This window comes from Brienomyrus brachyistius, chromosome 2, assembly GCF_023856365.1.
Source record: "Brienomyrus brachyistius isolate T26 chromosome 2, BBRACH_0.4, whole genome shotgun sequence".
Taxonomy (NCBI): Eukaryota; Metazoa; Chordata; class Actinopteri; order Osteoglossiformes; family Mormyridae; genus Brienomyrus; species Brienomyrus brachyistius.
Window position 1 is genome coordinate 26,483,168 of NC_064534.1, and position 24,656 is coordinate 26,507,823.

Genomic DNA, 24,656 nt, shown 5'->3' on the forward strand with positions numbered 1-24,656 from the left:
AAAATGTATAGAGGGTCATCTGATTTTTGCAAAGGGGAAAAATCTGATTTTCAAAATGTTACATTTGAAACATCGAGGTTTGTGTGCTTCAATCTTTTGATGTATATATTTATATGTATTATTCATTTATTATAATAAATATCTATTATTTATTATTTAATAGATTATGCTCTTTTTGGTCATATTCATTGCATTTAATAACTTTCTGTTTATATTTTGGTGGTGTTTTGAATAAATAAACAGGTTGAGAAGAATCTTGTGTTGCATAGGTGGAATATGTGTGGGCTTATTTATTTTGTTGTGTTTGGGGGCAGAATCTCGCCTAGGGCGCCAAAACGCCCAGGACCGGCTCTGCCTCACAGTGCCTTCTAAAAATGATAATGAGTTCTTCGGTTTTGTCGCGTTCAGTTCCATAATGTGCATGCTATCAGTTGAAAAGTAATTAAAGGCAAATATGCTAAAATAAATATTTACTTGCACATAAAATTTGTATTTCTTACAATGACATATTGAAGCAAGACCTAAAACATGGTCCGTCATGCTATAGCCTACTACTCTAACACCATCATGAAAAGCGTATTAATATCAAAGAGCGCTGACCAAAGTTATATATTATGAGGTAGTGATTGTAAAGTAGAAATACTTTGGGTTTAATGATAACATAACAACTGAACAATATTCATGCCAACGTCAGACTATATGCCCTTCTACGGAAATACAAGGAACAACGCAGGAGAAAATGATTCATGTAACATACGGGTATAGTTGTTTTCTTAGCATTATAGTTTACAGTTAAAATGTAAATTAAAAATAGACGTACGTTTGTAACAGTGAATTGCGATAAGATATGCACTGTGTTCCTGCTTGTCTTTAGGTGTGATTTTCAATTCTGAAATAATTCACTGCTGCGCCTTTATTACGAATGGGCGTGGCCTAGTCTCCATCCCCAATCCCTTAACGTTACCGTCAATCGAAATAATTATCAGGGCAATATTCCTACATATGGCATTTCGATTATGATCCACGCCGAAAACACGGCACACGGCACCAAACTAACAATCACAATAACAGATCATATTAACATACTAATTTTTCATCATTTTAAAAGTTAATTTTTAATCATAAATGATAGGTTTAAGTATTATATCCACATATTTCCCCTATTATATCAGTTTCTTTCACCACATATTCAAATATAGTTTTGTATTCCAAAAATATTCATCCATCCATTCATCCATCCATCCATCCATCCATCCATCCATCCACCCATCCATTACGCTCATCTTTTTCATGTTCACGGGGAAATTCTAGGCAAATACACAAATATGTCTATACCCATGGTAATGAAGCTTAGTTCTATCAATTTTGCGGGTAACTAAGTGCCCGTGTGGAACCAGCAAGTTCCATATAAATGATGTAGACAGGATTCTGCGGTTCTTTTCTGCACCACAGGATCTCACTGCAATCCCAGACAATAATATCCCGTTAGGCGATCGAGCTACTGGAGCGTGCATGATATCACTGTACTCTGTTATAAAATACTATCTGTACCTAACCAGTTCGTGTCAGATACATCGAATCCATTCCAATCGCCAATAAAACTGATCCTTCCATGCATGTGAACCATTTTGTAATTTTTTCGTTTATTGTAGGAATTGCAACCGCGCCAGCATTAGCCCACGTACGTTGCCCTATCAGACGGGAATACCCACTCTTCTCCATACAGCGTAACTCTCACTTTCTCCCTCTCTTTCTCGCTTGCTGGTATTCATTGCATTTTTCCCTGAAGTACTGCAGAGCCACAACAGCAACGTAAAAATCTTCAGTCACTGTATCAGTTCTTTTATCACTCCAGTTGGATACCATCAAATATTTTCCTATAGGATACAAACCTCTTCCATAAATACAAATATTAATTCTTGCTATGAGAGCATATTCCTATAATTTCCCAGCGTCGTTCTACTAGTAGGTAAGTGCTTATTTTGTTAAACTAAAATGGAAGTATTCAGTTTCTCTGCAGATATTTCATGCTTAGCACGTTGATCCTTAACATTGTTTTACCTCTGAATACTGTATTACTGGATTCAACATTGGAGAGAAAACACTGACCATCGACGAATTAAGATGAAAGTGAAACAAAAATTAACTTATAAAAGGACGGCTCGAAAGCTTCTACACCGAACACGAGGCACTTCTTAATTATCCTGCGATATTGAGACATCATTAGGCTATATATATTTACAACTACATACTAACAAATTCCTTTGAACTAAATAAACAACCAGAAAGCTTACGGCGGGATGATTCAAATCTATATAAAAGTTATGATTGACATAATCCAATAGTTTTATTTTAAGTAGTACCAAATCATATTTGGACCTCAGCTTTATCTACTGGAATTGTATTCCAAATATTTAAACAAAAGAGACAGTTTCCTACCGAAAACTCCATCTCATGCAACTTGTACTGATCCTAAATTATAATTTATTTTTATGTCAAATCTTACTGTCGACCGCTGAAGAGAGCGTGATCAGTACCGCATATAGCATAAGGAGCTGCGGATTTGGCATCACATATACCAAACGCGATAAAGCCTAAGGCAAATAAAGCACTCAGCATTGTGTCAAAGATCCGAGCACAAGACTATATGGGTATAAACTCACGCCTCCGTAATACAGCTATAGGGTTGGCCAGACTTGGGTGAATCATAGTGTCAGCGTGCTAGACAGCCAAGTCCCGTTTGCGTCAAATCACACTCTCCTGTTAACGCCAAGGTAATTCTGCAAGGATCCACGAGGGATTTCCCTAACTTTATTCGGTGGCAGAATACAAAATTGCGAATTATACAGCAATTACTAAAAATACAATTCTTATTTAATTACATAAGGCGATAGTCTTCGTTTATTTAATTTTAATCGGTATTTTTCGCGAAGTGCGTGTTCTACGTAAAATAATACTTGATTACACGATAAAATTACTTTCTACCAAAACTATTGATGCTTGCTTTTGTCACACATTTGCTGCCGCGCTGTGTATGTTATAGAAACATATACAGGTAATTCTATTCTATTCTATTCTATTCTATTCTATTCTATTCTATTCTAAATGCCGCTCTTTAAACGTTCACATTTGTCCGACTTTGCATTCTATGACATAGGTAGTACTGTAAAACCCGTATTGCGAAATAAGCCTATAGCTTATTTAATTGTATTATTGTACAGGGACCTCGTGAAGCAGTCCAGTGGCTGCCAAGTTGGGGTCCATGCGCGTACGTTTCAGATCTTTCCCCCGTTTTGAAGCAGCTCCTCCTGGTGTTGCATATGACTGCCTCGTGTATTTTTGCTGCATTTACTCAACTTTAGTTTGGCAAACAATGGTGTATATAAAAATGGACCAGGGAAAATCTGCAAGGTACCTACCGCCTTTGAAGTAAGGATCATTGGATGGGACCTGATTTTTCATTGCTTTTACTGCGTCTCGGACTGATGCAAATGACATTTTAAGCACAATCCTGTTTCTATAAAAGTACTGAACACCATTGGGTTTAAAATGTGAATAAGCAAATTTGCAATTTTGTGAGTAAAGGGTTAGCAATTTTATTTAATGTGGTGGCTGCAAAGCTTTGCGTCACAAAACTGCAAATATATTTTTAGTCACAGATAATTTGTGCTGTTTCTTTCCAGAATTTATCTGTAATTTTTGATCAGTCATATTTTTGTCTCAAAAAAAAGAAAGATAAAAAATCCAAGCAAACAAAGAACATGTGAAAATGGTGCAGGTTTGCCCCAGTGTTCTCTTGTTCTGCTGCAGTAAAAGCTGACATATTTGAATGAACATATGTGCACTGCTTAGACCGGACCTGCTCCCTTTGTGTGCTTGATTCCGGAAGCTGCTCATGCTAGATGTGCTCATGCTGTAATTTAGTTTTTTTCAGTCCTTGCTTATTTAATTACTGGCACGCGAAAGCACAGGTGTCCCAGATGGATTCTGTCCCAATGTCTGTGAATGCTGGAGGTACAAAGCTGTTGCATCAACTCTCTCTCTCAACACAAGCTGTTATTATGTGTAGTATTGTAGCACACTGTAATATGCTGTATATGCTAATAAGAAAACTGGTACTCATTTTATAGTTCACTGCATCTGGTACTCATTTTATAATTCACTGCATCACCTTATAGGACGGAAAGCAGCATTAAACTTCTATATATTTGTGTACAATGCATTAAAAAAACACGCTAGTGAGTTCATTAATTGGATAGTAAGACATTTAGATTGATGTCCCAGAAGTAAATCAGGCACTCAACTTAAATGCATTACTTGATTAGTGGGAAACTGGCTCTTAAGCACTATTGTAGTAAATCTGACCTGTTATTCAGAGTCTCGGTTCACCTTCAGTGAATGGTGTATTGGGCATATATTGTATAAATAATAAAAATAAGACGTACGTTTTGCCCACAAATGGTGTACTATGGTTAACTGTGCACATATACAGTTGTTCATTTCGTCTCATGTCCCCATCAGAATTAAAATTTGAGCTGAAGACTGCCAATCTAACAAAAGCTCGGAAAACAGTACTCAGAATAGGTTGTGCTGCAGTGTCTCACACGTTTGATGGCATTATTATGAAAATAGTGATTCATCATCATTAATACAGTGATTATAGAAACTCCATAACATTTTCATTGGATTAAACAGCTATATGTCACTTGTATATTTCTTTAAATACCGAAATCAAGTGATGCTTCTTCCAACTGGTAAGCAGAGCAGATCAGAGTAAAGATTTAATAAGACATTCCTGTGCTTCTGAGCTTCAATTCCCAGCCACCACTGAGTCCTGTCTTGCTAATTGCATCAGCAACTGATAAAATATTGATAAAAAGATTCCCTCCTCCCTTCACAGATGATGTCATTTAGGTGCAGGGGCCATAACTGCAGATAATCCATCTGATTGGACATTCTGGCAATGCCTGAATGGCAAAAGGGCAGCAATGCAATACTTTTATATTCATATCCCATTGATTTATGTTCTTTGCCAACTACCTGGTTGTAATTGTTAAATAAATTCATATTATTTTGGTGAGAAAACAATTGGGTAATTCCGAAATGCTTTTTACCATGGTCTATGCCTGCATGTCTGAACTATTTTCAGTTCAACCTCAATCAGAACGTTTACGTAGTATAAACGTGCATTTTCTGCTTCCCTTTCACCGTTTCCATATGCATATTTCAAGTGCTTTGTCTAATCTGCATCACACCCTTCACTTACAGACAAGACTTGGGGTAAATTAAATTCTTAAATTCTTAATTCCTTTCCCTGCAATAGAAACGGAAGGAACATTAATTGCAATTGACAGTCTCCAGTCAGCAAAGTCATGCGAGGGAGCGGCTTTCGCTGGTCAGTGATCACGGATTCACAAGTGCCCGTGCCCCGGCTGACCTCTCAGTGCTCCACGGCCACCAGCCGTATGCCTTTTCATCAGGGGGTGCTCAGGCATTCGTCCAGTGAACACGGTGACTGCACAGGCATGCGGTCACTCGCGTGCAACCCACCCACGGCCGACAACAGCTCAGGCAAATTCCAGGAGAACCAACGGGCCATGACAGGGACTCAAATGGCCATCTGGTGAAAGAATTCACCTCCTACTCCCCTACTGCCGGAGGATGGCCTTTGCCTGGAGTGGTTCGGCACTTGCACTAGCCCCTGACTGCCAAAAGCAGCAGGAAGCGAAGTGGCTGTAGCATTGAATCTGGGCTCAGTGATTTAGAGGACAAAATCTCAGCAGGGTAGCTGCTGTTGTGCTGTTTATTAATGTGCAACATTTTGTCGCAGTAATAAAGCACAATTGAATAAAAACACAAGCTTAAAGAAGCTTAAAGTTAGGAAGTTAGAAAGACGTTTGAGGTTAAGGAACAGATGTGTCATTAAAAACTTGTGGTGCATAATCATAATCAGGATAAAAACTATGAATCCAAATGCAAATACTGGAGGACACAAACAACCATATACTCAAAATTGCAGCTGCAGTTACACACGTTTTCCAGTGTTTTTTTCCCTCAAGTGTAGTGTACACATCCATCCATCCATCCATCTTGCAAGTGCTTATCCTGGATAGAGTTCCTGGTGGGACTGGAGTCTATATCCAGTAGCATAAGGCACAAGGCAGGGGAGCAACCTGGAACAAATGCCAGTCAATCAGTCAGGGCACCTGCTACACGAACTGCATGCTCCACATACACAGAGCAGAGGCATGTAACCTGGGGAGTGTTCCACGAAGCAGGATTACCTGCTGAGCCGAATAACTTGTTGGATTTAAGGCAGTCTGGGCTAGATGGACTTTATCTTCCTTCACATACATTAGCTCAGACGACCTTAAATTATACGACTAAGCTAGAAATCCTGCTTCGTGGAACACCCCCTGGTAGGTATAAATAAAAAAAATAAACAAACAAACAATAGTGGTAATAGTAGTTGCGGAAGGATCTTATTGTTCTGTAATTTTCTAAGGCGTATAATATCTTTTCTGAGAAGTTATTCTAGAACAGCTTTGGAATCTACTGTCTTTTGTGATTCAAAAAAGAAGTTTGTTTTCCTTAAATTACTTTTTTCTCCAGTTTTGAAGGTCTGCGTATTTTGCCCTCCCCCCTCCGACCCACCCTGTCCCAGACAGGCATGCTGACCCTATCCATTCTCTGAGCAATTCGTCTAAGTGAAGCTCACCACTTTTGACAGCAGGGGGTATCAGCCATGCTTGGCTTGCACACTGACAGACAGATGGATAACCTCTAGTCAGCAGAGAGGAAAAGAGGCAGTTTGTGAGCAGGACAGTGCCTCATTGTACCCATTCAGACCCACAGAACCAAATCGTTACCTGCGTGACGTACACATGCTTCAGACACGCTCCTAAGCCAACACAGCAAAACAAAAAATATGCCAGGTATGTAATATAAGCAGGTCATTTTTAAAGGAGTACATAAAATAGATATACTATTTGCATATACTCTATATGGATCACAGTAACACTTTAATATCACTTTTGTCTTTTTGCCCCCTTTGTCATATTTTAAATAATCCTATTATTTGACCAGTCTCGATCCTACAATAAAATTGCAAATTGTCATTTCGCAGGCATGAGTTTGTCTAATAATACTTGACTGTACTTTAGTGTTCATCATAGCTCTTCAAACAAGCTTCAAAAAAGAATGTGGGTCTAGGCAGGAGTACATTAAAACGTTACACATTTTACGTAACGTTTCTACATCATTTTACTGAATTCTATTCGTACAAGGGCATCATATTTGAGGAACTGCAGTCATTTTTAGACACTAAGAGTCTGACAGTCTGTCGTTACGTTTTTTAAATGCTACAAAGCAATCCTGCTGATACTTAACTGTAACTGATTACAGTCCTCATCTGCTGTGTTGGGATCCAAATCTCGGTTCAATTTATAAGTGTTACTTACAATATTTTTCAAGTTTTGGTCTTTAAACTTACAGGGTCTTCATCATTGTCACTATTGCCCTTGCTAAACCATCTGATACAAGCTAACACCTCAGAATAATGTAATACTAACAATACCTGATCATTGACTAGTAGAAGTGCTGCCAGTATTATACATAGTTAGCTATAAGAATAATAAAAAAAGCAAGGTGTTGAAACATTGCTGCAAGACACACAGGTAGATCACCTTGATGTGATACGGAGAAGATAACTCTTCTGTAATCTGAATAATATAAGGAGCCATTGGAAAGTTCACAATGATCAAAGACGTGTGGCATGCAATCCTACTGTATATACAAGATATTAACCCAAAGTATAAAAGGATTATCAGTGATTTCTGGAAAGTTGGACAAGCTAAAAAATGTTAATGAAGGATATCCAGTCTCGTGTGGGTTTGGACAGTATAATCAAAGTTTGCATTTGCTGTATAAAACAATGTGCTTTATAAATGTTGAAATGCACAGTCATTTCTCACCATAGCAGCACAAATGCACATAAAATACGTATGCATTCGCACTGTGTGAATGTTTATTTGAGTACTAGTTAATGTCAGTCCCTGGATGTTTTTAAGACATTTTAAAATGAGGTGATGGTTTGCAATTAAGAATTTAAGAATAGTATAGCATGGAACAGCCTGGAAAGAAGTGTGGCAGAGCATGTTTTTCAGGATTGCTGGTGGAGGGCCAGATCTCGGCATAGGTGTGGATACCACACCAAGATTCATTTCTGGCTGTAGACCACCTTAGATCCAGCCCTCTTTGTGACATGGGCTGTAGCTATCGTGGGGCTGTAGCCATCGTGGGCTGTAGCCATCGTGCGGCTGTAGCCATCGTGCGGCTGTAGCCATCATGGGGCTGTAGCCATCGTGGGCTGTAGCCATCGTGTGGCTGTAGCCATCGTGGGGCTGTAGCCATCGTGGGCTGTAGCCATTGTGCGGCTGTAGCCATCGTGGGGCTGTAGCCATCGTGGGGCTGTAGCCATCGTGCGGCTGTAGCCATCGTGGGCTGTAGCCATCGTGGGGCTGTAGCCATCGTGGGGCTGTAGCCATCGTGGGGGTGGTTAGAGCCTACAGTCTGCGCCTGATTCTGGGGTCACATGATTCTCATTTCAATTCTTTTCGCTTAGATTCTCTCATAACAGCTTTTGCAGTCATTTCAGCTTCAGTAGCCCTTCTGCTGTGTTTAAATTACCCAATTTGTTTTGTACGAAAGGCATTTTTTTAATATTGGGGTACGAGCATATTGCAATTACCTGATAAGGTAAGGGCCTGCTCATTGCATAATTTCACACAGTTTTGTTATTTCTGCGATGACAACAAAAGCAACAGCAATATTAATAATAATAATAATAATATTGAGAAAATTGCTATTTTCCATGAATCATATTAAGTAATGTTTTTAAATCTACAACAGAGGGAAGGAAATGGATGTTTCAGGGGTGGGGTGAGGTTCAGCACTGCCAACCATGAAGTAACACTGTTAAGAGTAAAACATGAGTTGGCTGAGAGGAGAGTGACCGGAACTGATGGCCCAGGCCTCACGGCTTTATACTGTAAGTTGGGAAACAAAATGGTTGTTTTGTATGTTGCTCAGTTCACCTGTCCGTTTTGTCCCCAGGCCACCAATAAATCAGCCCGCCAACTGCCATGTCCTGAGGCTCTGTTTGCCAACACAAAGTTCCAGGTTTTCCATGGAGATATTCCACATATTTTAGAACATGTAGCCTGTTATGTTAGGAGGCACCATCCAAAGTAGGCTAAACGTGGTTTGGAGGAAAAATCTGGAAATCAGGGAAGCAGTTTTTTACATTTTATGCATTTCTCCTCCCATAAATCCCTCCATCCCCAGGCATTAGTATCGCTCTTCATTAGGTGCCATTCAACTGGGTTTCTCAAGCAATGTCGGTGAAATGTATTGAGGAGAAACACCCCAGTTGTGAAAAGTATAGTGGGGGTCCTGCCAACTACTAATGGTCAATTCAACAGCCAGGCCTTGCGGCTGGAAAGGTTGAGAATCCCTGCTCTACAGTATACAGTAACTTGCATTCAGACATTGTTGGATTACAAGTAATGCATATGCATCTTTGTCCATTTCCTGATTCAAAGTGACATGCTCAAAAAGAAAATAATCACAATTAAATATTTAATCTAAACTAAATATTTAATCTAAATTGAATATTTGCCTACAGACATCAGAAACAAACGAATTAAAGGAACCAGATCTAAATATTCTATAATTCTATTTTGTTTGTCTGTTAACTAATGCTTTTATGTTGTGTGACATACATTAGGAATCATTGTCTTTATCACAATCCTGAGAACATATTTGATACTATGTCATTGTGGTGTCAAACATGAGACCAAAGGATCAGTGGTAGAGGTGAAGATCTCATAGGTATGACAGATTCCGTGCTCTTGATCTATTTCATAAACATATTTTTAGGAAAATTGGCAGCCTGTGAAATGTTAGAAGGTCACTGTCATTGTTTGCAGTTAGCTTTACTTTAAGGTTTTTTATCTTTACTAACGGTGAGTAGTGCATGTAGGACTTTGCTATGAAGTTACGGCATTTCTGTTCCATCTCCCTCAGATGTGAGCAGACCATCCTGTGCCCTGAGCCCTTCAGCAAAGCCCTCAGCACTGCCCAGTAATTATTAGGTTGGCTCACCGCCCTTGGCAAAATGGACAATGCCCACAGGGAGAAGACGTCACTAGTCAAAGGTGCTAAGGACATTGCAAAGGAGGCCAAGCGGCATGCAGTAAAGAAGGTGACCCAGGTTGTGGACCGAGCCTCAGACGAGTACTCTCAGCGTTCCTATAGCCGCTTCCAGGATGAAGAGGAAGAGGAGGATGACAAATATTACTATTATAGGCCGGAGGATGAGCAGGGAGGTAATGAGGAAGAGGGCTCCAGTGACGCCACTGAGGGCCACGATGAGGACGACGAGATGTATGAGGGGGAATACCAGGGGATCCCAGAGGGATGTCAGGCCCAGGAGAAGCAGATGGCCATGGGGCAGCCAGTGTCGGACAGCGCGAAGGACCGTGGCGAGCTGGAGTCAGAGCGCCGGGCCGACGAGGAGGAGCTGGCGCAGCAGTACGAGCTCATCATCCAGGAGTGCGGCCACGGCAGCTTCCAGTGGCAGCTCTTCTTCGTGCTGGGGATAGCGCTCATGTCGGACGGCGTGGAGGTCTTCGTGGTCGGCTTTGTGCTGCCCAGCGCCGAGACAGACATGTGTGTGCCCAACTCAGGGGCCGGCTGGCTGGGTAAGACCCTCTTCTGCCTCCTCACATCGTCATTCGCTCACGACACCACAGAGGAACACATTCATTGCAATAACGTCCAGCACAAAGCAGTCAGTGATTGTCATTTATTATATAAGAGCAAACTTTCTGATCTCTTAAACAACCCAAGCTCCTATGTATTATATTAAACATTATTTTTTATGGTGTAGCCATATTTTTAGATGCCGTGAGATAAAGTATAAACTGAGTTATGTTGTTTCAAATAATATTATGTTTGTCAGATCTGAATATTTTATAACTTAAACAGCATATAAACATAGATTATACCACATTAAGTATTCCTGGACTTCACAGTTTGCCTTATAAATATACAGTAACGCAGTATAGTTATATACTTTACAGACAAGGTAGCGACAGGTTTGCTGTAGTGAGCTTATAAGAAGGGCACCGGTTACTAAAATTCACTTTATTGACAGAGAAGATTGTGATGAGCAACAGTATTCTTCAAGTGTGGTAATACCCATCCATCCAACTTCAATATGTGCCATTAAGTACCATTTTGCTGTGAGCCTGCAGCCTGGGTAAGCAATTTATAAATACAAAGTCACCTAAGCAGGTGTTTTGAGGCTGCAGGTGGAAACCCAAAACTGACCCTGCAGTGCCAACCACTGAGTCACTGTCCCAATGTGCTAACGATGTTCTATTTAGTTACAGTACAAAATGCATCACTGCAAGGTTAACAAATAGGTAGCCGGATGTCCTGTTTGGTTTGTTCAATTTGATTATTTAATGATGATGCAATTAGTCCTAAAGTTAACTTGTAGCCAGCAGTGACAATACATGAACGTTGGCATTTCCTATGGTGTCTCCAGCCATGCACCAGATTTTAGTGAAAGTGAGATTTTTCAGGAATACATTCATTGCATTGTAACAGAACTGACTGGGGAAAAAATACTGATAATCACTTTATTAGAAATAAACTGTTATTGCCTTTTTTATGTTATATTGATAACTTTGCTCACTTGACGGTAGATTTTCTCACCATGAATGGATTGAGTTTGTTAAAAATAGCACTGTGTACTTTCCCCATCTTGCAGAACTGCATCATTTATAGACATATTCTAGATGTTGATTATAATGGTTACCCTTCTGACTGAGGTGGCTGAAGATGATACCTGCACAGTGTCTTCAGTGAGGGACATCCTGGAGATACCTGGCTGTTTGTGCTCTACACTTCCTTCAATTGGCTCCAGACTCACTATGACTGCATTAGATTAGTGGTTATAGTAAATGAATAGAAATACTGAAAAGCCAAGCTAGTTTGCAAGAGGAAAAAAAAATTATGTACCCATTCTTAATATTCAAGTATGACAATTCTATATATTTTTATAGGTAAGGATGCAGAATCAGGAGAAAATATAGTCTAATCATGAAATAAGAATGTTACAAGATTTTTATTTATAAAATGTGCTCCTTCTTACTTTGGCTAAAGGTAAAACATGCTATTAAACCATAAGACCACAAATACTGGTAGCAAGTGGATCACATATCCCATATTATATGACACATTGTATTTGCATCTGATTTTTACAAAGACAGAATAGGGCATAAAGCTGGGGAATGTCCTGGGTGGGATGCTAATCAAATTCACAGCCCTTCTGCACCCATATATCCTCATTAATGAAGGGCTTCTTCTTTGCTTTATCGGTCTTCAGTCCTGCTTCAAGGAGCCAGATGCCAACTGTCCTAGCAGTGCACTTCACACCACTTAATGTTTCCAGTTCTTTTTGAAGGTTACTTGAGGTCATCCTCCAATTTATGCTGGATGAGTTGACGGCCATCTCTGCCATTAGAAAGTTGCTTCTACCCTCTGCCTGGCTGGTTATCAGTTCTCGCTAAATGCTTCTCCTTGCTCTTGGGCACTGCTCTCTTCATATTTTTTTTAACCTGGAAGCAGCCTGCCTTGCAGTGTAGCCTTCTGCCAGTGTAACCAGAATTGAACCAGGATTTATGGATGCAGATATTTAAAAAATATTGAGTTGTCTCTTATTTTTTTCCAGAGCTGTGTAGTCAATTTAGTGACAGCAGTTAACCTAACTGCACATCACTGGACAGCAGGAGGACACCCACCAAACGCTGGGGTAACTCACTGGGGTATCTCCATACAGACAGAGCAGAGGTGGAACCCACAACTATAGAGTTGTAAGGCAACAGCACACCCCACAGAACTACAATTCCCCCTAGAAGGGATATACTGACTGAGAATTATTACTACAACTGGATTTACTACTTATTTTAAGACTATCATGAATTACACAGAAAAATATGCAACAATTCACAAGCATCATTTTTCAAGCTTGTTGGAAACTAGGATGAGTAATAGAGAGCTGCTTCGGGATTTGTATAATAACTCCCAACAATGCCAGGCATGTTTCACTGCCACAGTGTTTCTGGGTACAGTTGCCTTAAAAGAACCAACCTTGGTTGAGGTGTTTTGAAATATTCTTTCATATTGATTTCCAGGTATTTGGAAGGGCAGATTGGTTGTAGGAAATTATACAAAAGCAAGCTTGACTATTGTAGAAGTCTCAGATGCGACTATTATGCGTTCTGCAGAAAGTAGTAACTTTAAAAACTACTGTGTAATGGGTTGTACTCTATCTATACTCTATCTGTACTATAATCCAAAGTTGTTCGATGTTGCTACAAGTGACAAAATGAGAAGCACAGAATATCATCCTTTGGAGCACTGTATTGGAATTTTTTTCATTTTGATAACTGGCATTGTCTGTGCTATGGACAATTCAAAGGTAGCTAAACTGAAAATATGTTACAAAAAGAACTTTGCTGGCCACTCATTGGTTTTGATTTTTTTTTTTCAGATCCTCACTGCATTGTATTTTACAACCATGTTAACTTAATACGGTAAACTCCACAGTGCAACAGCCTGTTCTCCAAGAAGTGCTTCACTTCTGAATTCTGCGTTGCTTTGCACTGATGACACTAGTGGAACATGAAGATGGAAAAATATGGTTGAGTTATAGGAGTATATTTCCATGTCTGGTCAAGCTGACCACAGGATGGCTTCACACATCCTGTAATGGGAAGCAGGCCCAGACATGGTCACTTCTTTGTCAGCAGATGCTGCTTCAGATATCTGCTATATTCTACTTTTAATCCACTCTGCTTGAAGGCATCTTGTAGATACGATTTGGATGGCTCAGAGGAGCTAACCATGGGTAAACTGCAACCCAATCACACTCACAGAGATTACAGCCCAATTACTGCACCAGATAACGCAAGGGCAAGCAAAAGTAATAATTCCAGCCTCAGCTGATGCATGTTACAGATCGTTTTAGACCCTATGTTTAAATCACTTTCAGCTTTCTTTGGCTGTATCTTCAGTGGAAAATCTATTATGTTTTGGGAATGGCTAAGGTAAAAAAGTTAATAGTTTAATTATGCACTTAAAAAATACATTTCTGGGCTGCAGTACACTTTGTAATAAAGTTTGTTTGTGAACAGAGTGTGGAGATGGGACATAAAAAAGATCAAATCTAATTATATGGCAACCCAACTGAAAGGAACCCCACTACAGAAAATGACTCCACATCACAAAACAGGTGATTGTGCATTTTTACATTTCTGCATTATAACTGTGGGCCCAGGTGACGTAAATAAAGAAGAGCTGGTGTAATTGCAGCTGACGTGCCCAACCTTCCCTTCCAGGGGAAAACACATCAAAGCGAAAAAGAAGTCAAATTAAATGGAGTCCATGGTGCAGCTGAATTACTTCTGGTATCTGGGGAGCTTTCATTGGATCAGACACGGCACACCCCCAGGGCATCTTTCCCTTTTACTCTCTCCCTCATTCGGCATCTCCCTCCCCCTCGCTTGGCTTTATCATCTGCACTCTGTCCAGCTCAATCTCTCTGGCTGATGTAAGCTTTCAATAATAAATGCTGCTCCTCATCTGTAAGGATCCCCATCCATGGCATTACTTTCAATGGCCAGATTTTACAATGCAAATTACACACGAAGTCAGCTTTTGGGAAGTCGCTGCTTATAGCTGCTGCATGAGAAGACTGCTAAGTATATTACTATTTTTTTCACTTTTCACAACATCAGGTATATTTAGCAGTTATATCTGAACAAACACACACACACATGCTTCTAGTCTTAAAAGCATATGTCCTTAAGCACTGCAGCAGACCAAGTGATAGTGATCAGTTCCCCATAACCTCTAAAGCAGACCTGCGGACCTTGATCTGCACATTCAAATGTCACCTCACAATGACTGTGATAGTCAGCTGGACCCAGATTAGGCGAGGATCTAAGTTTTCGTGCCACGCATAGATGACATGGTTTTTTAAACGTACATTCAAAAGAAACCCTATTCTTGGCAACAAAATGTAACCCCATCCCTCTCTGTCATACTGCTGAAGCCTAGTTGAGACCATCAGTAAGTTAAAACAGGTTTATTCTGTCATAGTGAAACTATTTTAATGATTGTTCCTTTTCACTATAATCTAGTACATGGTAAAAATCAGTGTAAAGTTTGCTACCACCGTTTTTGCATGATATCTGGATGCTTTCTCTGAACCAGTCATAATCATTGTCCTCCTTGCATTTAGACTCTCTTATAGAATGTGGTGCATTTGTGAGAAATTTAACAAGCCGAGGAGAAACAAAGCAAACAAGAGCTGGTCACCAAAAGACACTTGCTATGTGCGGTAGGGAAAAATTCTGGATTCCAAAGATCTTATTGAGCAAAAGCAAGTGATCTGTCAGCACAGCTTGGGGTCTGTTGGTACAGCTTGTCGCAACATCACCAACTTATTTTACACACTCTATTGTTAGATAATAACAGGTTCCATTTGACAATAATTTATTTTGGTTACATTTTTGCCTTTTTTTGACTGAAACATATCACAAATTCACATCATGATATTTAAAATGATCCAATGTCGTGCAGCTTTACTTTATAGAATGTTTTAGTGGCCTTTCCTGCCAATCTATCAATCTATGACCAGCGGCATCGGTCACTTTCTTTATCCATTTTGATTGCAGTACATTGTCCTACTCATGCCAGTTTTCCCAATTTCCATTCCTTACATAAAGAACAATTTGCACCCTATCAGTTTTTTATTCCAGTGAGAAACATAGAGGTTCTGTTTTCCTACTGTAGTCACTTTTAGCTTCTCCCCCCCCCATTATTTTTCCAAGCTTTGTTCCCAATTGAACAAATTATTGTTCATTTGTAAATAATGCAGTTATGAATATCTTTATAAATAGAGAACAACAAGTTTACACTGTATATCGATGGCAAACGATGATATGTGCACTCATTAGTAGACAAGTATTCAGTATAAAAATGAGTGCATTATAATTCTATGATATCAGGCTGGTGTAATTAATCACCTGCTGGTCCTGTTCATTTCTGTGGGAGTTTTCTGCAGAGACTTCCTTTTTAGAAGAAAGAATAGACTCTTAACTATTCGTCACAGGAAACATAAATCGCGTCCTGTTTGCGAAAAGCTCTGCAGCAGGCTGCCAGCAGTATGTTTTAGTTTCATACCCAAGATAGCTAGGACTGCATTAAATCAGCATTGAACAAATGAACAATTTCCTCCATCTTGTGGCATCACCTGGATATCCTGGCTTTTGGCAGGTTGCTAGGCAACGTTTAATAAAATGGGGTGTAGCAGGTGATTGTAAAGATAAATTAAGGTAAAAGTGGTTTGCATTCAGTATGCAGTATTTGTGCAATATCAGAATAAGCATGTACAATATTTAAAATATCATTCAGATTATGGGGTTTCCCTTTTTAAAACTCTTATTACAGGATTAGAGTCACCTCCATCTGACAGGGAGCTACTTTAGCCATGATCTCTTTCTGAATAATGTTTAGGGTGCTTTTGCGGATAATCTAAAGCCTGAAGTTCATGGGGTTAAAAATTCAACACTTAATTTTTGCAAGGAGAGGATAGTATGTTGTTCTACAATAGCTGTATGTCGAGATGATAGTCTGAGGGAATGTCGCATTCAACTTTTGAAAAAAAATGCGTTTCAGGTTTTATAGTGGTAACAAGAAGGCCGATAGCTTTTCTTGCGTCTGTGAATTCATTATAAACAAAAGATCAATTACAGCCTTAGTTCAAATGTCAACCTATGTGTTTTGTAATTTGAATTTCCAGTGAACTTTTTGAACTTTCAGAAAATTAATAACATAAAAAAATAGTCAGCTTCCCTTTCTGTGGTTTATTATTGTTATTATTATTGGCATTTATCAAATGGGTTTGCCAGTTGGGGAAAATATGGCTTTTACTGCATTTCTACAGTCTTAACAACATCAGAATTCGAGAGCAATTAAGCGGCAAAACTGCTTCTCGGCTGGCCGGGTCTTGCTGCCGCACTGAGCTCCTACCACTGCACATGTCATGGATAATGAATTGCAGAGCCTGCAAGAGCTGCCTCAGCTCGGTGCGGTTGCAGCACTTCATTGACAAGGAACTGCGTTTTCCAGGGGGGTTTTGGGACACGTCAGCAGTCACGTGCTCAGGAATCTTCAGACCTTATGAGTCTTCATGGCATCAAACGTCCTCCCCTCAGCAGCAACCGTAACCAAAGCTGATCAGGCTCAGATGAGGCATCAGGCAAAGACTTAGCTAGGTTCCTGCAAGAAACAAACATGGACAGAGAGCTAGGGATGTAAATCCTAAGCTTCACCAGGAAAAGATTCAGTTTTGATTTTGCAAGGCAACGATTCGATTCCTGGCGATATTTGAAATGTTGATGTTATACGATACGATTTGGTTCGATTCAGTTATACATGATTAATATTCTCAATATACGGAAACATACCCTGATTTTAGTAGAATTTGTTAGAATTCAAAGACACTTAACAATAAATGTTTCATTTTTCATATTAACAACAAGAATATATTGAAAAAAGACAATATGCAACAAAACACATAAATAAATGATTGCATAAGAAATATTGTCATGTATGTGTACTTTAACAACAAAAAAATTCTGTATAGCATACTCTATAATATCATAGAAACATACTAAACCACATTAAATATACTGCAACATACTGGTATCTACAGTCTACTAAGGTGAGTCTTGGATTGCTTTGTGTGAGCGACTGTTTCACAATTTATTTTTTCCGCCTGTGTTTTGGCATATCGTCATGATATGAAAAGATATTTGTTAATTGAGTCGAATAAATCATATTGTGGCCTTAAGAACTGATGTATAAATTAGAATCAATGACTTTTTGCATCCCTACAATGAACCAACATGTGAAGCCCGTCTCTAATCCACATTCCCTCCAATTTAGTTGTCTCTTTTTGCCGTGTCTCAGTTTAGGAACATGAGTAGTGGCAGTGCTTTTGGGCTGCATATGTAGGGATCCATTTCAGGAAGTGCCCTGTTCATTTCTGCTCTCCAGCAAGCTGATCTTTACTTGTGGATGGATGTTGAATTTTATAGGTTTCCTTCCCCAGCCCATGGAAAGCACACTTAGGTTAACTTGTGTTTCTTAAAAGGTTACAATGTATGACTATGGAGTGTGTGTGCACTCCAATGGACCACTATCCCATCCAGGGTGTATCCCACGCCTGTGCCCAGTGCTGGTATGAGGATAAGTGGATGGATGGATGGATGGAGTGGTGAAACACCAGAGAGTATTAATTGATGTCATGGATTACACTCCTGTAGCTTTGTGACCTCCTGGCCGGCGGAGCGGGGTGGCGTGTGACTTCTGTAACTACGCCTGACTTTGTTGCAGACTCTCCAAAGTCTTCCCAGACTGGCATGGTGCTGCTGCTGCTTTCTCTGTCTGGATTGCTCAGTAACTGAAGGGCATTTCCATGCAGTCCCTGTGTGTGTCTTATGCAGCTTCTTTCTTACAGTGAAATCATCGCCTTTCAGGAGTTACTGTATCACAGCTTCAGATATCTGGATTTCTGATCATATTTTCTCATGGTTGCTCTTCCTGTTTTGCGGATCTACCTTCAAAAATCCCCGCACTGTTGCAAAATTGCACTATATAAAATGAATGTGGACTGTTTGATATTACCGTGTATGAAATACTCATATGGCCATTGATCCTTTTTCTTATGCTTCCTGACCCCTGTGACTTTCCTCCCTTGCTTCCCTTTCCCAGGCAGTGTGGTGTACCTGGGCATGATGTTAGGAGCCTTCTTCTGGGGGGGCCTGTCGGACAAAGCGGGTCGCCGCCAGTGCCTCCTCATTTGCCTGTCTATCAATGGCTTCTTCGCCTTTTTGTCCTCCTTCGTTCAGGGCTATGGCCTTTTCCTCTTCTGCCGCCTGCTTGCGGGGTTTGGGTGAGTTACTGTAAAGTCGCATGAATGTGTCGCAAAGCCTTTTACTTTTGGCACTCAGCAAGCACATCAGCTCAGCTCATTATCGCATAGCAATTTCCACATACATAGATACATACATACATACATACATACATATACTTATACACACACATTTATACTGAATGTGTTTAGCTTTTCCATAAATAACAGACACCATATTTTATCTTCTGAATGCAAGATAAATGCTTTATAGTTCAATTACTAAAAATTCAACAAACTCAGCTTCTGTATCTTCCTGTTTGCTCAGAATGAAGAATAGTTCTAATTTAACATCGTAATTCACAAATGTATCACGCTGCTTGAATAAAGATAATGGCTATTGATCTGCAGGCAGCTCTCTCCAAGGAAAACCATCAAGTCTTCAAAGTTCATTAAATCAGAGTGAAAATGAAGAGTGATAACAGGGGACTTGCCAGAGCTCCACCGTCCATCGCAGAGCTAATGCATATCTACATTTATGCTAAATCCTGCCATTTACAATCCCCAACTAAACCTCAGCTAAACCTTTGTTGGCTAAGCTGTAATGGGAAACCACTGTTGCAGCATAGAGGGTACATCTGTCATGATGCTTGCATCCATAAACGGTGGTTAGTGCTTTTAATCAACAGCACTTCATCTGATTAATTCTATGCTTCCAAAAATCATAAACTTGTTCTGGCAAAAGAAGACCGTTAAAAATGAGAAAAGACCGTAGAAAGTGCACAGATGGCTAATATTTATGCTTATGATTGCACTGGCCTGAAGCTGCCCCAGAATCAGCTTCCACCACAACGGCCAGGGAGAGCATGAACAGATCACTCCTGCAGGTGGGAGAGTAATTGATAGGATTTGCCAATCATCCAAGTTCCTAATGAACATCAGATAAGCCAGATATTCCATTTCGGCACTTTTTTATTTTTTTTTACAAACTAAGTGAATTTTAGGAAGCACCAAAACCATACAATTTCAAAGAGTTTGTGTTCAGTGACACATTTGAAGCTTGCAGGCAGTTGATTGGATCCATTTCTGGTTTCCTCTCTATCTGGAGGCTTTATCATCTCAGATTTAATCTAAGCTGGCTGGATGGCTTAATGTATGCAGACTAATGGCCTTGTTGCTTGTCTTTAACAATGAGCAATATACATTTGTCTGATTTTGTTGTTTCTTACTTTTGTATTTATGTCATTTGCTAATGGACTCATGCAACAATTCTTTTAGCAATAATGGAAATTAGCCTTGACTGCAACAAATGATCAACAACAGGGACAAACAAACTATTTATCAGAAGAAATATGCAGTTTGTTAATATGCTTATCTGAGTTTCAGTTATTACCCCCTTTGACTGACCCATACTGATATTTCCAGTGGCCCTTAACTAAGAAGTAAAACATGCATTTCCTTTTTAATTAATTTTCAGGAGATTCAGCTTTGGTATAACTTGCTTGACAAAGTTAGCTAGCTCACCAAATTAGAGGTATGCATGGGCAGGCATGGGACCCAAGATACTGAATCTTTCTATTTGATAAAAAATCCTTTGATAATATACCAACATCCTCAAAGACCCCACACACCCCCAACACGGACTGTTCACACTTCTGCCCTCAGGACAGAGGTACAGAAGTGTGTAGAACCTCCTGACTTAACAACTCCTTCTTCCCCACTGCCATCAGACTCCTTAACAGCCGACAGGAGTATGATCAATGGACATCATACTACCATACTATACCGTACTACCATACTACCTCATACTGCAATTTTTGCACATGTAGCTCTTTTCCACATTACATTTCAAAGTATTTATTTTCTATTATTTCTATTATATTGTATCTCGGCATTTTGTGTGGACAGCAAAGTAAGAATTTTACTGATGCACTTTTATACTGTACGTATGACAATAAACGCTTTGAATCTTGAATCGTGAATCTTGAAAATATATTCGTTTTTTATTTCAATACCTATTTCATTCGCTTAATTTCAGATGTACTGAGCAATTTGTTTAGTGACAGCCACTGGCCTGCATGCTTGGTGTGTTGAACTATGGTTATGTTTACATTTTATAAACATTCATATAACTGAAATACAAAATACTCAGTTCTTGCACAGGCCATCAGTATTTCTTTATTTCTATTCTGTTTTTCTGTGCTTGAGGCTCTGCTGCCCTGATCTCTGTACACAATCACTGAAGTGTTCAGATGGGTGCTAGGACAGCGTTGGCATATTTGGGCTGACGATGTTTGTGCCCTGCTCTGTGTCTCCTGCAGGATCGGAGGGGCGGTTCCCATAGTCTTCTCCTTCTTTGCGGAGGTGCTGGCGCGGGAGAAGCGGGGCGAGCATCTGAGCTGGCTTTGCATGTTCTGGATGATCGGGGGCATCTACGCCTCCGCCATGGCCTGGGCCATCATCCCACACTACGGTCAGTGGTCCTGCCTAAAACCCATCGCTCCCAATGACACCATGAGTATTGTAACTAGTTTATAATATTAACCAAGTGGTCAGTAGTGTTTACAGATGATTTACTATTACCATACTATCACTTTATTCTTTCCTATTAGTTATTATTGTTTGTTGCAAGCAAATAAATAAACAAAAAGCAGTTAGTGTGTATTTAGTTATATATTATTATTAATGATTATTGGTACTATATAAATGTAAATGTGATTAAAGAAGAATAGCAACAGGATAAAATGAAACTTTTGACGCTGCTCACTGGTGAGATTTTTAGAACAGGTCCACGGGCGACTCATGTGGTCCTTGGGGGCGTCCTGGTGTCCGCAGGCACCATGTTGGTGACCCCTGCTCTACACCATTACTTGATAATATGATAATATCATTCGTTTTTTGGTGTTGGTATAATAACTTAGCAATGCAATAATGCAATTCTCTTGTAAATAATCTAACCAATGGGATAAAATGTATATGCAAGAAATAATGAATTACAGAAAAACAGTAACAAGGAATGATGAAAAAAAAATTTGTCAGCACGGCTGCTATACAGATTAAGGAACTGAAGTGAAATTCATGTGGAACAGTAACAGATGTTGCATTGAATTACGTTTGATGTCCTGAGTGCTGTCATTTCCCTAAAAGACTGCCAACCTGAAGAGGCGGTGCTCATTGCTTATTGGCCAGGCATCAGGATATTTACAGTACAATGGCTTCCCACCAAGAATCGACCAGATGACATAGTGCTGTAATTTATCAAAGGCCTCAAAGAAGATGAGATGTGCTCATTTCTTTAAAAATCACAATAAAACAAAGCCCCAATTCTTTTGAATGCTCAGTAAACTTTTCAGCAAATATTCAACACCATTCTGGGACTCTTTACTCTCGCTTCCTATTATAATCTTTTACAGCTTCATATGGAGGAGATTTGGCCCGTGAATGACACTCTTATGATACAATTCAAATTTAGCAAAAGAAATAAAAACCTACCTGTGTTTTTTTTCCCTCTCTCTGCTATTGAGAGCCTTGGTTTGTAATTGAGGTTGATCGATGAGGTTTAACAGCTCTCTAAAAAACTCAATGGATAAATTTGCTGGCTGCGTCCCCGAAACTGTCTGAGGCACCAAATTATTTTTTTGTGCTGCCAAAGCACATAGCGTACAACTGTGTTTTTTTCAATGGTGCTTTTTGTATTCCATGCGGTTGCTGGGGGCTTGATTCACAGGGTCGTGATCAAGGACTGTATTGGTGCATTGCAGGTCCATAAATCTCAGCTGGCTCTCTCTGTCCTCCACGCACTCATTCGCGTGTGTACATTAATCCGCATAATGTGATTTTCGACAGCATGGTTTAAGCAGTTGCCCTTGGGGGCTCTCCATTACATTTCATGGAAAAAGGCAATTAAAGCGGAGATTCTCTGGATCTACACGTGGACTATCAGCAAATCCCATTCTATGGGTGATTACACAAGACCCTAGACCAGCACCAGCGGCGTGCTACCTACCACTAACCATCAACACTCTCAGTACAAATCCACCCACATGGATCTTCACACCCACACACACATACCTAGAGACACATACACACTCTGACACAAACACAACATACACTGATCCTCTCAATACAAACCTAATGACCCTCATCTTTCCCATCAACCATTGTTCAAGTACAGTTCAAGAAGAAGAATACACACTTACTGCCAGACGTATCACCACGATACTTCATTGCAAGTGTAGGACATGCTAAGTAAATGATTTTTCCATAATTACCATTGGTTCTTTCCTGGATTATTGTCTCTTTATTGGAGGAACAAGACTCTCTTATATGAACAAGGATTAAATGGTTCAGCCTCCTCAAAGTGTAGAGCACCCATTACCACAGACACATAGAATGAGCAGAAAAAGTCCAAGCCTTTGACAAGACGCTGTAATACATCTTAATACACTAAAGGTTTTAGAAGCTGCTAGTCAGTGTATATAAACTGATTTACAGCTGTGATCCATTCGGCTGTGTACAATGTCGAAATGATACAAAACTCAAGATGTTCTATTGCCATACAAACAGGTGTGGATTGGATTTGGTTCAGCAACAGGAGACAATGATCACTGTGGTATAGGAAGTGTCCTGTGTTGGTTGGAATAACTATAAGAGTTACACTACATGTAATTGCACCAAAACATATTGCTAGCTTGAATACATTTCATATGGACAATGGCGTAACATTGTTTGAGGGTGTGTTCTGTTAAATGTCATTGCAGTGCAGATATAAAAATCCATGTAGACCTGATAAAAAATGACAAGAAATGACAATCCAATTGAAGAACCGTAGCAGTTTTGGATCTTTAATGATAACTAAAATACTGTTTAAAGTAAAAGGAACATATTCTCTTATTTCACATTTTTGGACACAGTAACACTTTATCATTTCAACATTACTGTTAAATAAAGGTGATTTGATTCAGCAAACAGCAAAGAAAATTCATTTTACAGCCATTTTCTTTCTCTTTAAGGGATTTGGGATGTTCCTTTGATCTTGGCGTGATTTCTGCCACATTCCTGGCGAAGACCGACACAGGCTCAGTTACTCTCTAATGATGCTGTAACCTTTTTCAGCTGCTTGGGCAAACCTGATCCTGATTTTAGGCGGTTTTAATTGGGCAAATTCTAGAGGTGGTAAATTTCATTGTTAATTGTTAAATCAGAGATTTTGCACATGAGTTGTGTCACAGAGCATTGCAGGGGTCCTGCTGCAGCAGTAAGGCCATTATATTCATCCATGGCCACTCTTCCATTTTCTCACTGGGGAAATTAATTACCCTATCACAGGCCTGGAGCAAGATAGGGGGGACACTTTAATTTAATGTGTTTTCGAACAGAACAGTATCCACAGACAAGCGTGACATCATTTTGAATGAAAGTCTTCAGCAAGTCTAAGTCATCTTGTCTATGTTACCCCATTTACCTGCAACCATGGGGACAGGAACCCTAATAACAATAATGTCAAAATACTGGATAATGCAGGAAGCTTGAAGATTGTACCAAATGCTGATGGATACATAAAATACATTTAGGTTTGAGATGTTTGAAAATAAAAGCCTTT

At 39.6% G+C, this 24,656-nt stretch overlaps 1 protein-coding gene across 2 annotated transcripts in view; it reads left to right on the forward strand.

The window, feature by feature from the left end:
• Positions 1-1,758: 1,758 nt before the first annotated feature.
• The window catches only part of sv2ca (synaptic vesicle glycoprotein 2Ca), a 40,191-nt gene continuing 17,293 nt past the window's right edge, over positions 1,759-24,656 (forward strand). Inside the window, exons 1-4 of one of the 2 annotated variants that reach the window (XM_048998947.1) lie at positions 1,759-1,969; positions 10,087-10,763; positions 18,916-19,096; positions 21,376-21,527. In XM_048998947.1, coding sequence (XP_048854904.1) covers positions 10,178-10,763; positions 18,916-19,096; positions 21,376-21,527 — 919 coding nt within the window. In that variant the 5' untranslated portion in view covers positions 1,759-1,969; positions 10,087-10,177. Of the gene's footprint in view, positions 1,970-10,086; positions 10,764-18,915; positions 19,097-21,375; positions 21,528-24,656 lie in introns of those variants that run through there. The other variant, XM_048998956.1, reaches the window with a different exon arrangement.